Genomic DNA, 15,005 nt, shown 5'->3' on the forward strand with positions numbered 1-15,005 from the left:
AATATCATGACACTTGCCACCGTGAATTATAATTTCTCTCTTTATGTTTGCCCACCCCATAACCTGGGAGTTCCAGACCAGCAAACCAACAGATAAAACAGCGCTCACTTTGTGGTAGGTGCTTAAAATGTCTACTAGATGACAGTGTGAGAGTGAGATTGTGAAGTTAGGGAGAAGGAACAAGCCCAGTACCGACTACCACCAAAGAAGTTCCCTAATATGCTGGCCTATACACCTGTCAGCATTGACAGTAACAAAATACCGCAACCCACAGTTCACCCTATTTACATATGTTACATCAAACTACTGCCCTCTTCCTTCAAATCATGAAAAGGAAATTCAGGGGTTTTTTGCAGAATAATTTATATTTTGTTCAATTGCTGTAATTGTCATCAGCAGCTACAAGGGTCTCCCTGAATAGTGAATACTCTATGAAAAATGAACGTTAAACGTAAATGTGATTCAGGAAGTAGAAGGATGTGGTATGTATGTATGTATCTATCTATCCATCTATGAATATATAAAATAGCTAAACAAGAACTTATAATATCCACGCTTTAGAATATCATACAGTTGTTTAAAAGAATGGGGAACACCTATATATTTATACCTTCATATGAATAATCTCTAAAAACATGAAAACAGCAGGTTTCAAAAATATACACAGTACATATAATTTATGTGAAAAGTTTTAAAAATCTACAATGCAATGTTGTATATTTTCAATGTTTTAATTTTTACAAGAAAAATATTTTTTGCTTGCGTGTTTAAGAATTGTTGAAGTATAGGGGCGCCTGGGTGGCACAGCGGTTAAGCGTCTGCCTTCGGCTCAGGGCGTGATCCTGGTGTTGTGGGATGGAGCCCCACATCAGGCTCCTCCGCTATGAGCCTGCTTCTTCCTCTCCCACTCCCCCTGCTTGTGTTCCCTCTCTCACTGGCTGTCTCTATCTCTGTCAAATAAATAAATAAAAACTTTAAAAAAAAAAAAGAATTGTGAAGTATAAAAACACAGCTATAATTTCTGAAGAATATTCAAGCATAATCCATTACTTTACAGATTTATTTTTACCACTAGGGCCATTATTTTTTGTACTATTGTACAACTCCCCAGATTTCTCCAAATTTTCTATTACAGCAGTGATAAGTCAAATGTACTATGACTCCTGTTATTCTTAAAGAACTGATAAAAGAGGTACAAGAGGGGGCACCTGGGTGGCTCAGTCGTTTAGCGTCTGCCTTCGGCTCAGGGCGTGATCCCGGCGTTATGGGATCGAGCCCTGCATCAGGGTCCTCGGCTAGGAGACTGCTTCTTTCTCTCCCACTCCCCCTGCTTGTGTTCCCTCTCTCTCTGGCTGTCTCTCTCTGCCAAATAAATAAATAAAATCTTAAAAAAAAAAAAAAAGAGGTACAAGAAAGGAGAGAATCATACAAGTTAATTCTGTGTACTAAATCACGACTTGTTCTTTATACTTGCAGGGTATCTTAGCCAAATAGATTCAAATATAAACCTCTGATTCCAGGACAGTTTTTTATACCACTTGTTTCAAATAAAATGACATTAAAAGCCCATTTTTAAAATGCAGAGAAATTATAACCTCAAAATATTTCAGCTTTTGTCATGATAGGATTTAATTACAAAGTTTAAATAAAATGATTTCAGAAGATGTGCTAGGCCAAGGATATAATGGTTAAGAAAACAAACACGTTCCCTGCTTCGGAAGTATTTAGTCTTAGGAGGCTGAAAAGAATTTGAGGAAGTGTTGCTGTTCTGGGGGTTTAAAGAATGAAAAGAAGTATGGCAAACAGCCAGAGCAATAAGATCAAAATATCACATATTTCAATATTTGTAAGATTTGTGGGACCCTATTATTTTATGGGGCCTATAACATTCTCCCTTTTCCAACTACATACCTGTGTGAAGCTGAGTTTTGTTCTTTTGATTCAATCAAAACAAGAAATTCCAACAGATTGAATGCAAGAACAGATATGAGAATCGAGCTGACTTTTATTAAGTCAGATATTAGAAAGATTTGCAGAACTGTAAAACAATGCCTCTTGTCACTAATTTTTAGTCGAAAAATATGGTTATTTTCATTAAAAGTTGTTTTCATGTTAATAGTAATAGGTTACTTTAAACAAATTCATATTTTTAGATTTTCTGGGGTTTTTTAATTGAAGTATAGCTGATACACAATATTACTTTAGTTTCACATATACAACATGGTGGTTCAACAATTTCTGTTTTAATAGGTTAGGTATCAATAGGTAATAATCACACAAGTAAAAGTTGTCTGGAGTCTCCAATAACTTACAAGAGCTATTCTCTTCAGGTGTCCTACAACCAAAACATTTGAGAGTCAATTAAGAATAATGTGAAAAAATACAGGTAGTCCCTCAAATCTATTAAATCTGTGGAACTAGACAGAAGTGACTAAAATATCTTAAGAGTAAAAAAATGCAAAATTTGGTCAAGTGTTGCAGCGGGCTGGCTAGATGTTACAAACTTTTCAAAGTAGACCAGGAAACTCTTCTACATAGAGGAAGGCCAAGAGACCAATCCATGTAAGTTTTAAAGTTCATGTGTTTGATAAGTGGAGTTTGATATGCCAAATCTGCCCCTGACAATCTGGGCATGTCACTCACTAGTTGTTAAGCAAGCTCAGCCGGGTAGGGAAGAACCTCCAGACTGTCTGAAATTATATCATTTGTCGTTGGTTAGCCTTAGTGCATAGCATTTTTTTTCATCTGTGATGATTTAGAACTTAGAATATGAATATTTAGGAGAATCAAATCCATGATTATCATGATAGGATTTAATTACAAAGTTTAAATAAAATGATTTCAGAAGATGTGCTGGGCTATTTGTGTAATAGTATTTGTGTTAATGAATCTGTATCTTATATACTTGGAATGTTTAAGAGAATGAGACTTAGCTAATTCTTTTTTTTTTTTTTTAAGATTTTTATTTATTTATTTGACAGAGATAGAGACAGCCAGTGAGAGAGGGAACACAAGCAGGGGGAGTGGGAGAGGAAGAAGCAGGCTCATAGCGGAGGAGCCTGATGTGGGGCTCGATCCCATAACGCCAGGATCACGCCCTGAGCCGAAGGCAGATGCTTAACCGCTGTGCCACCCAGGCGCCCCGAGACTTAGCTAATTCTAATTATAAATGTCTAATTGATTTAAATTTGTCTTTTTACACTGAAATCTAAGTTAGGAAATAATATGGGAACACCCAGGAAAACTTAAAGGCCACCGAATTTATACTTTTAATTTGTAAGATTTATAACATTTTCTTGATTACTTAGAAAAAGTGAAGTGCTAAAAAAAAAATCAACTATGTTAAATTTTAAAATTCAATTTCCACTTCTAGCCATGCTGGAATAATTGGCACTAGATATGACCTCCCATTATAAACAGAAAGCTAGACAAAACATAGGAAATACCTGTTTTTAGACACTGGAGAAGAGGGAGCACAGAACTGTGATTCCAAAAGAAAAGGAAAACAAAGGAAGTGAGCCTAAAATACTGTGGGTTTTTTGTTGGGTTTTTTTTTTTTGCCTAGAGATAGATACTTTCTAGACCATAGCATGGGGAGGAGAAAACCAAGTAGAACACAGCAGTTACGCTGAATTAAAAGGGTTAGAGGTTAGAGTTCAGGAAGGCTGAGTGGGCTGGAACTCACAGGGCAGAGTTCTAGATAAAAGGAAGCTATGTATGCACAGAGTGTTCCAGAAATCTGCATCGGTGATCCCTTGCGGTTTTTGCTTATTAGTGATCTACACATGCCTAAGATTAATTGCTATATACTACTTATCTAATATTGCATAACAAGTCACCCCAAACCTTAGTGGCTTACAATGTTCACTTGTCTCTCATAGTGCTTATGGGTCAGGAATTCAAGAGCACCTTGGTTTGGTAGTTTGAGCTCAGGCTCTCCCATTAGGTTGCAGTTAGATGTGGCTGGGGCTATAGTTATTAAAAAGACTGACAGGAGCTGAAGGATCTACTTCCAAGGAGACTCACTCCCATGGCTGACAAGTTGGTGCTGACTGCTGGCTAGAGGGCTCAATTCTCCAATATGCTGCCTGGATATTCTCACAGTATATTAGCCATCTTACCCCACAGTGAGCAATCCAAGAAATGTAGGCAAAAAGTAGAACACTTTTTATGATCTAGCCTTAGAAGTCATACACCATCACTTCTGCCATATTCTATTGGCCAAAAAAGGCATGTGTGTGAATACCAGGAGAAGACCACTGAGAATCTTCTTGGGGTTGAGAACAATGATCCCTCTTCTGGCTCTAAAACTATTAGTTCCACCACATACACCCCAAATTCAAAATATACTCATTCCTTTCCAAGGCCCCCAAAACTCACACCACAAAAACAGCTCAAATTCTAGCATTTTCCATCTAAATCAGGTCTAAATATAGATAAGACTGCTTGAGTACTTATTGAATTGAAATCCTCAAATACAATTTCTCTTAATATGAAGGCTATGAAGGACTACAACACAAAGAGAAAAATCTGCTTTTCACACACCTTGCAATGTTCAAACACACATAGGACAAGTGCTATACACTCTTTATTAAACTGGGAGAAAACTGGAAGAGAGGTCTAATTAAATATCAAGGGCATGCAGTAGAAACTACAGAAGGATCATACTAAAATAGTTGAACTATATGACTGAGTAAAGCCTACTCTGGCCCTCCCTTAATAAAATTCCAAATGATGCCTCAAATAGACCTGCAAATTACTTCCTTCCTGTTAAAGCAAAGTTCAACACTCTTTAAAAGGAGACAATATAATCCAGACCCTCAACAAGGTAATATTCCCAAAGTCTGACCTCCAAAAAATATTACTAAACATGCAAGAAGCAGGAAAATATGACCCATAACCCAAATAAAAGTCATTCACTAGAAACACATCCAGAAATGAGTGACAGAATTAGCAGACAGACATTTCTTAAAGACCTATTAAAAATAGGCTCAAAGATTACAGGAAAACATGAATATAAGTTGGAGACCTAAGAAAGAACTAAATGGAACTTCTAAAGCTAGAAAATGGAATTCGTAAAATAAAAATTTCATTGGATCTTTAAATCTTCCGTACAATTTCTTCCGTAAAATAGTATCCTTGGAAAATTATTTTGGTGCTGTCTCAAAAAATTAAATATATGTTATCATATGACCCAGCAATTTCACTTCTGGGTATATACCCACAAGAACTGAAAACAGGGAGTTGAACAGATATTTTTACAGCCATGTTCATAGCAGTATTATTTACAACAGCCAAAAGACAGAAACAACCCATGTCCATTGGTAGATGAGTGAATAAAAAAAAGAGGTATATATACATACAATATTATTCAGCCTTTAAAGGAAGGAAATTCTAACACATATACAACATAGACGAATCTTAAAGATCTACAGTTAACTTATATGTGCCAATCACAAATTGGCAAATATTTTATGATTCCACTTATATGAGATACCTAGAGTAGTCAGAGACAGAAAGCAGGATGGTGGTTGCCAATGGCTGGGGGGAGAGGGGAATGGCGAGTTATTATTTAATGGGTATATAGTTTCAGTCTGGGGAGATAAAATTAAGTTCTGGAGATGGATGATGGTAATGGATGTACAACAATGTGAATGTACTTAACGCCATTGAACTATACACTTAAGAGTGGTTAAAATGGCAAATTCTGTTATGTATATTTTATAACAATAAAAAAAGGTTTTTTTAAGTGTTCTCCTTTTTTTAAATTTTTTAAATTTTATTTTCTATGTGACCACTTACAGTTTTTATTTGGATTTAACACTTAAAACACTGAAACAGTACAAACTGAGAGGTATAATATTTTTGTTTACACTAGGATATTCATTTTTATTTCTTTACTACCAAGATAATGTATACCAAATTTAATTTTAAAAATTTTCATTGTCTGCATGTCTGTTCTCATCATCATTATATGTTTTGTTCCGTATCTCTTACTGTATTAAAATAATCTTGACACTTTGGGGCAATTGCTACTTTTTAGATAGGTCTATTTTTTAAGAATTTTTTTTATATGAGTTATTTTTGTTCTTACAAAAGTTGGCCTGTGCAAAATCGGGACTAGGCATACTTTACCTTGGTCTTTTCTTTGTTCTTAGACTTGTTCTTATCTCCATACGATTCTCTGGTGAACCATCAATTCCTCCCCTTAATAAATCCTTCCAATTATTCAGTTTTTGTAAAGCTAATTTAAATTAATACATAAAAAGTTTCCACAATTTTTAGTTCATTAATTCAAATTAGTACTGTTAGAATTTCAAGTAGTATAAAATCTATAACTGCTTAAATGACTTATCAGCAATTCTCCCACATTTAAAGCTACTTTTGTTTTTCCTTCAAAACAGATTTACCTATTACCATTTACTGCATGCCTCATGTGTCAAGTGCTGTACTAGCAGCTTTCTCATGGATAAGGCAAGTCACACACCAGACAGAAATTTCCAAGAGAGAAGATATCAACATTTGAATAATTATTATACATATTAAAAATTTTCACTAATTATTTCATTTAATTGTTAGAATAGCATTGTGAATTAAGCTTTACTGTTACCCATTTTTAAAGTACAACCAAAAGTTACAAATTGTTAAGTAACTTGTCCACGTCATTATTTTTTCCATTTTTCCATTTGTGGAAACTAAGTTTTAAAGAGATTAAAAAGTTCATAAATCTTTCTATGAACTGAAGTCATAACATAAAATAAAACCCCCATAGATTCAAGGTCTAATCTCTTCATTTATACCAGAGAGTCCCTATATAATATAATTCCGTTTCTGTGCCACATGTAATCTGTGCAAACTTGAGTTGCTGCTTTTATCTTAAAAGCTTTGCTACATAAGGCCAATATTTCTGATGAACATAGATGCAAAAATACTCAACAATATCCTAGCAAAACAAATCCCAAAAAATACATTTAAAAAAATCATTCACCACAATCAAGTGGGATTTATTTCTGGGTTGCAAGGATGGTTCAATATTTGCAAGCCAATCAACGTGATACATCACATCAATAAGAAAAAGGGTAAGAACCATACAGTCATTTCAATAGACTCAGAAAAAGCATTTGACAAAGTACAACATCTATTCATGATAAAAACCCTCAACAAAGTAGGTTTAGAGGAAACATACCTCAACATAAAAAAAGGCCTTATATGAAAAACTCACAGCTAACTTCATTTTTAATGGAAAGAACTGAGAGCCTTTTCCCTAAAATCAGGAATGAGACAAGGATGTCCACTCTCACCACTTTTATTCAACATAGTACTAGAAGTCCTAGCCACAGCAATCAAGTAACAAAAAGAAATAAAGGGCATCCAAATTGGTAAGAAAGAAGTAAAACTTTCACTATTTGCAGATGACATGATACTATATATAGAAAACCTGAAAGACTCCATCAAAAACCTGTTAGAACTCATAAATGCATTCACTAAGTTCAAAGGATACAAAATCAATGCAGAGAAATCTGTGGCATTCCTATGCACCAATAATGAAGCAGTAGAAAGAGAATTTAAGAAAACAATCCCCTTTACAATTGCACTGAAAATAAAAGATACCTATGAATAAACCTAACCAAAGAGGAGAAAGACCTATATTCTGAAAACTATAAAAAACTGATGAAAGAAACTGAAGATGACACAAAGAAATGGAAAGACATTCTATGCTCAGGGATTATAAGAACAAACACTGTTAAAATGTCTATACTACCCAAAGCAATCTGCACATTTAATGAAATCCTTATCAAAATATCAATGCATCTTTCACAGAACTAATCCTAAATTTGTATGGAGCCACAAAAGACCCTGAATAGCCAAAACCATCTTGAAAAACAAAACAAAACAAAACTAGAGGCATCACAATTCTGGACTTCAAGTTACATTACAAAGCTATAGCAATCAAAACAGTATGGTACTGAAACAAAATAGACACATAGATCAATGGAATGGAATAGAAAACCCAGAAATGAACCCACAATTAAATGGTCAATTAATCTTCAACAAAGCAGGAAAGAAATCCAATGGGAAAAAGACAATCTCTTCAAGAAGTGGTATTGGGAAAACTGGACAGTTATATGCAAAAGAATGAAACTGGACCACTTTGTTACACCATATACAAAAATCAATTCAAATGGATGAAAGACCTAAATGTGAGACCTGAAACCATAAAAATCCTAGGAAAGAACATAGGAAATAATTTCTCTGACATCAGCTGTAGCAACTTTTTCCTACATAGGTCCCCTGAGGTAAGGGAAACAAATGCAAAAATAAACTACCGGCACTACATCAGAGTAAAAAGCTTCCATACAGCAAAGGAAACAATCAATAAAACTAAAAGGCAACCTACAGAATGGGAGAAGATATTCGCAAATGACGTATCTGATAAAGGTTTAGTATCCAAAATATATAAAGAACTGATACCACTCAACACCCAAAAAACAAATAATCCAATTTAACAATGTGCAGAAGACACAAACAGACATTTCTCCAAAGAAGACAACAGATGCACGCCTGGGTTGCTCAGTCAGTTAAGGATCCAACTCTTGATCTCAGCTCAAATCTTAGTCTCAGGGTTATGAGTTCATGCCCTGCATTGAGCTCCACATTGGGTGTGGAGTCTACCAAAAAAAAAAAAAAAGAAGAAGACAACGACGACATACAGCTGGCCAATAGACACATGAAAAGATGAACAATGCTCACCATCACTTATCATCAGGGAAATGCAAATCAAAACTACAATGATATATCAATCACTCCTGTCAGAATAGCTAAAGTCAACAACACAGGAAACAACAGGCATTGGCAAGGATGTGGAGAAAAAGGAACCCTCGTGCACTGCTGGAGCAGTCACTGTAGAAAACAGTATGGCGTTTCCTCAAAGAGTTAAGAATAAAACTACCCAATGATCCAGCAATGTCACTACTGGGTATTTACCCAAAGAATACAAAAATACTAATTTAAAGGGATACATGCACCCCTTTATAGCTGCATTATTTACAATAGCCAAGATACGGAATCAACCCAAGTGTCCATTGATGGATTGATGAACAGATAAAGAGGTTGCATATACACACAATGGAATATTACTCAGCTGTAAAAAAAAAAGAATGAAATCTTGCCATTTGCAATCTTGGATGGTGCTAGAGTAATGTTAAGTGAAATAAACCAGTCAGAGAAAGACATATCATATGATTTCACTCATATGTGGAATTTAAGAAACAAATGAGCAAAAGGGGGAAAAAGAGACAAACGAAGACACACTCTTAACTATAGAGAACAAACTGCTGGTTACCAGAGGGGAAGTAGGTGGGGGGATGGGTGAAACAGGTGATGGGGATTAAGGAGTATACTTGTCATGATGAGCACTGGGTGATTAAAATAAAAACTTAAAAAATAAAATAAAATAAAATATAAAATGAATGTGTTTAATTAGAAAAAAAATAAAAAAGCTTTGCTGTATCTATAAAACAAGACTATCTCAAACACTTCCCATCCTTCATGTAGGATATAGGCCAATTAAACCTGATCAGCCAAACTTGTAGAATAAGATTTCATCAGTTCCATCCAGGCCTCGGAATTGAACACACCTGCTAAAAGAGTGCTTTTCAAAATGTGGTCCCCAAACTGGGTAGAAAGAGCATCACCTGGGCATTTCTGAAAGCCCTGGCCCAAACCTTCTAAATCAGAAACTCTGAGAATAGGGCTCAGAAATCTGTTTAACAAGCCCTTTTGGTCATTTTTAATGCATGTTAAAGCTTGAGAACATCCTCTCTAAAACAGTGACCGAACAAAGAAGGAGCTCCTTGTAAGGAGGCTCTCTACCTTGGGTAGTGTAGTTCAACTGTTTAGATAACAAGGTGTTCTCTTCACTTTCCCAAGCACAGCAGACACATTCTACTTATCTGAAAACTTAGTTTTGTTTTGTTTTTTTTTAAAGATTTTATTTATTTATTTGACAGAGAGACAGCCAGAGAGAGAGGGAACACAGCAGGGGGAGTGGGACAGGAAGAAGCAGGCTCCTGGCGGAGGAGCCCGATGTGGGACTCGATCCCAGAACGCCAGGATCACGCCCTGAGCCGAAGGCAGACGCTTAACGACTGCACCACCCAGGTGCCCCTGAAAACTTAGTTTTAATTAAAATAACTTCCAAAATATGAAATCAAGATTTATCTCCAATTAAACTTATTAAACACAAAATAACTCCAACTTTATACATGTGTGACTATGTTAACTATAAGCATCGGTGTTAACCATACTTTGATCCATAAGGTTAATTCTTAAAATTATAGTGTAATTCAAAAGGCTTTATCTTCCACTAAAAACCAGACCCAAATATTTTTTCTGACATCCCTCTGGTTAAGTCTATTTAATTCATTTGAAATTATTCATGTTTCCCACAATTTTAACTCACTTTATCAAAGAAAATGGTAATGATTTATTACGTTACCTGTGTGTATAACTTTCTGATCCCGGCATTCAAAAAGAGACCTTTTCCTGTGCTTGTGTGTTTTCTCCCGAAATCTTACTGTTATCACTACATTTGGATTACCGGCATTGTAATTGAGTTCAGGGAAAGATTTGGTTTCCACAAGGTTTCCAAACTTTTTGTTGACAAAATGATGGACTGCTTTTCTGTGGTCTTTGTTTGTATCAGGTTTAAAGGTAAATTTGGAATTTTCTTTCTTTGCATCCAAATACTTAAAAAAGTCAAATGCTTCTTCTTCAGATACCAAGTGACAGAGTTCCTTATACTCAAGATTCGGTTTTACAACAATCTCACTGTTTTTACTAACAGTTATTAAAAAGGGGAATTTCTGCCTAACGGCGCTATGCAAAATAGCCCTCTGGTTTTTGTCAAGGATTCTGCCTAATGAGAATTCAGGAGATGATCCAATTAGCTCAGTTTCAGAATTCCACTTCTCTTTTATATCACAGGCAAAGTGATTCAGTAATTCGTTAGTTTTTTCATCTAACAAGTTGCCTAAAACATCAACTTTTTCTTCTTCGCCTTTGGAAGTTCCATCATTGATAGTATCTTCCTTTTCTGAACCAGACTGATGATTTTGGTTATCAGAACACCCAGTGACAGTACTGACTTCTTGGTTGCTTCCCTCTTTAAAGGATAAACTTTGAAAATCAAGTTTTGGTTTTTTGGCAAAATTATTTGGCTCAGGTAGTACTTTACCAATCAGTTCACTGGTGGCCTTATTAACTAACTGTCCCTGTTCATCAATCTCTATAACAACAAAGTCACTTGGTGAACTTTTTATAGTGCCATGAAATCCAACATGATCAGTAATGAAACACAAAGAACTAAACCTGATTCTAAAATCTGTATCCTCTTCCATTCTTAAATAACAATGCCTACGAAAGAAACAAAGAGGCAATCAGTTACCAGAAAGAAAAGTTATGGATAACAAAAAAGAAATATATTTGCAGGATTTATTTTTCTTTCTCCCTTACAATCCTGAGTCCCCTTAAAAGACATTAGCAATTTATTTCTATATATCATGTGTATTTTGACCCTTCTATACCAAGAGGAATTAACAGACAATCTTTTCTGGTATAATTGATGATTTGCAATTTCATTCTTCACCCACTCCAAGCTTCCATCTATTATCCAAGATTAAAATGGATCAGTTTCAAGTCTACTTTAAAAATACCACTTGTAGGCCCACAAAGAAGAGACAAGAACATGGGACTTAATGATTTGTCTAAACCCCATCCCTGAAAATTTCCACCTAATTCCAGAGAATTTGTGGCTAGATTTTTATATATTAGGAGTTAGAGATGAGAGAAAGGACTAGAAGACAGGAAGAAATAGTCCAAATTGATAGATAAATGAAGTTCTAAAAACCAACTTGCAATTTGATTACGCTTCGAAATAGATTTAAATTAATTCTGAACCTTAAACTTTCTTGAAAACCCAGTTACAGACTTTTACAAACTTTTGATGTTGACCCACAGGAAAATTCCAACCATGCTACTGGCATCAGAGAAAAAAAAGTTTGCAGATCTTAAGCAGTAGAGAAGAGAATAATCCTCTGAAGAAGCCTCTATTCACTCTTTACACAACCCTTGGTTACCATACCACATAGAGCTATATGAAAGACAAAATGCTCGGGGACCACATACTACTCACATACTAACCACACTCTCTAGGTAATTCATCATCATCTGGACCTTCATCCCATTTCTACAATGTATTCTACTAACCTGAACCAATTTAGCAAACCTCCCCCTGCATCATACCACGTAGAAATCACAGCAAAGTCTCAATACCCTCATTTCCTAGACTACATAAGGATAAATTTATTTTCCTCTGTTCCTTAATTTCCTGCACAGCCTCCTCAGTCTCTTGACATAACTGAAACCTGGCTATTTCCCCACGCTGCTGCTTCTCTAGTCCTCTCAACTGAAGGTTATTCTTCCTTTCACACCCACCTAACCTAGGACCTGGAGGATGTAAATATTTTCTATTTGCCACTGCTCCAAACCATTTCTCTCTCCTCTACCTCCCCCAGATCCCATCTTCTTTGAAGTTCATCCTATCAGGCTTTATCATCTGCTATCATCGACTCTTTGATCCCCAGATGACTCCTTTTCATTCACTGATGATTTTAACACCTCCCTTAATGTCTTCCTATCCATATCTAACCATATGCATCATCTATTTAACACCACACCTCAGTTCCTTGATCTCAACCTCTACCCACTTGCACTCCATCTTGGTCATAACCTTGACTTTCTAATCACCAAAAATTACATCAACTTTAGGGGCACCTGGGTGGCACAGCGGACAAGCGTCTGCCTTCAGCTCAGGGCGTGATCCCAGCGTTATGGGATCGAGCCCCACATCAGGCTCCTCCGCTATGAGCCTGCTTCTTCCTCTCCCACTCCCCCTGCTTGTGTTCCCTATCTCGCTGGCTGTCTCTCTCTGTCAAATAAATAAATAAAATCTTTAAAAAAAAATTACATCAACTTTAAGCATCTGGCTCTCTGATTACTCTTGCTGTCCTTCCATTATTTAGTATTCCCATCTTAGAAATTCTTATACATTGTGAAGGCCTCTAATCTGCTTCTACTTAACTAGTCCACTATTATCCATTCTCCACATGGCCAGAATGATGATTTGAAAGGTAAATTAAACATCACAATCCTCTTTAAAACCTCTAATCACATTGATAATGAAATCCAAATTACTTACCCTGGCTTCCAAAGACCTCTAAGATTCTGGACTCTATCTATTCTCCAAATTTATCTTGTACCCTTTCCCCATTACCCACTATACTCCAACTACACTGGCCTTCTTCAATTCCTTTGTGTTAACTGTTCCTGCTGATTAAATTAGTCATTCCTCAATCATATCCTCAGAGAGGTCGTCCCTAATAATGTAAAGGAACCAGCAAGACGCTCTCTTTCCCCAAACCATACTCAATTTTCTGCACAGCATTTCTATCTAGTAATTTTATTATTTATGATATATCTCGGCCAAGTAGAATGTTAGTTCTATGGGAGCAAGTACCTTGTCTGCCTAATTCACTGATTATCTCACATTTAGAACAGTGTCAAACACATAGTAAGCAAGCAAGCAATACTGACTGTTGAATAAATGAAACAACTAATACAAAATAAGAGCTGTAAGAGTAAAAAGGAATAAAAAAGGCATCACTTTTGCCTATGATAATCAGAGAAACAAAATACAAAAAGATGATAATCAGAGAAACATAATACAAGAAGTGCCATTTAAGTCCCCAAAACGATTCAATACATAGAAATAAGGCAGAGACATATCCTAAGTACATACAAACAAAATATGCAATGTGTTAGGGAAATTGAACAGCCCAGATACAGAGCAATAGGAGAAAAAAATTTGTAGTACAGTTTTTGGAAAATACAGCTCGGATTAGCGCCAAACTGCCAGACAGTGAATACACTACCAAGAAATTAGAATCCGTTGAGTGGTCAACATACAGCTACTGGAGGTGTTTCAATAGAAAAATGACACAATCCAACAAGATGTTTTAGTAAGATGAATGATGGCACTTAGCAGACGAAAGTCATGAAGAATTCCAAGAGTTGGAAAGCAATGTGATCAGGAACAGTTTTAGGACTGGCCTTGTAAAAAATAATGATGTACTCTCTCCCCAGCGAAAGGAAGAAAATACGAAGACATTCTAAGCTACTAGGTTGGGTAGAACATCTTGGGAAGAGTTTAATGCTCAGGGAATTACAACGAGCATCTTAGTAAAAGAGCGGAACTGAGCTGGAGGGAGCCAAGGAGCCCACGTGGAGTTAAAAACAAATAGGGAGTATTCCTAAACAGCAGATTTCTTGATAAGGGTGCGGAGCGGAGAGAGGAGTGGGAAGTTTGGCTGACCCAAGCTTGGGGAATTGTTGGTTGAGGGCAGATTCTGGGGAGATGTTAGAAATGCAGCATGTAGCGCTTTTTCCCTCATGCTCTTCCTTCAAATGCCAACGCTCAGTTGCAGTCACTCCTATTTGCCTTCTGTCACCAACTCGCAGAACTAAAGTCTCTGGCCGGGTTGCCTTCTGGCGCATCAAAAGTACCCCAGCACAGTCAGTGGCTCCACTTACTTCTCCCTCCATTACCCCCGCCTGTCCCAACGCCGATACTAGCCCATGTCGCCTTCCTCTTGCGGGCAAAGAGCCGGGGTCCCAATGCTAATCCCGACATTGCCCCCCCCCGACAGAAGCCCCACATCTTGCAAGCTCGGCCCGGTCTACCTCACATCCAGGTTAAGGAATTCCTGGGCACAACGTTGTGCGCATGGCCGGAAGTCCTAAACTACTTAGCCTCCAACAGCGGCGTATTTAAAGGGGCAGGCTCCCACTTAAAGAAGAGCCTTACGCGAGACCTGGAATTTCTCACGCTGCAGAGTCGCCTGGAGGCGTCATGAGGAGGGACGGGGCGGGGTCTGGGGCGGGGTCTG

General features: G+C 36.8%; 1 protein-coding gene across 3 annotated transcripts in view; it reads right to left on the reverse strand.

Annotated features, from left to right (window-relative positions):
* PUS7L (pseudouridine synthase 7 like) overlaps nt 1–14,884 on the reverse strand; it is a 35,401-nt gene extending 20,517 nt beyond the window's left edge. For 2 of the 3 annotated variants that reach the window (XM_048216766.2, XM_044385524.3), the window contains exons 1-2: nt 14,800–14,884; nt 10,499–11,415 (exon numbers count right to left, since the gene is read on the reverse strand). In XM_048216766.2, coding sequence (XP_048072723.1) covers nt 10,499–11,399 — 901 coding nt within the window. In that variant the 5' untranslated portion in view covers nt 11,400–11,415; nt 14,800–14,884. Of the gene's footprint in view, nt 1–10,498; nt 11,416–14,649 lie in introns of all 3 variants that reach the window. The other variant, XM_044385522.3, reaches the window with a different exon arrangement.
* Nucleotides 14,885–15,005: the final 121 nt, after the last annotated feature.

Source organism: Ursus arctos, unplaced genomic scaffold, assembly GCF_023065955.2.
Source record: "Ursus arctos isolate Adak ecotype North America unplaced genomic scaffold, UrsArc2.0 scaffold_26, whole genome shotgun sequence".
Taxonomy (NCBI): Eukaryota; Metazoa; Chordata; class Mammalia; order Carnivora; family Ursidae; genus Ursus; species Ursus arctos.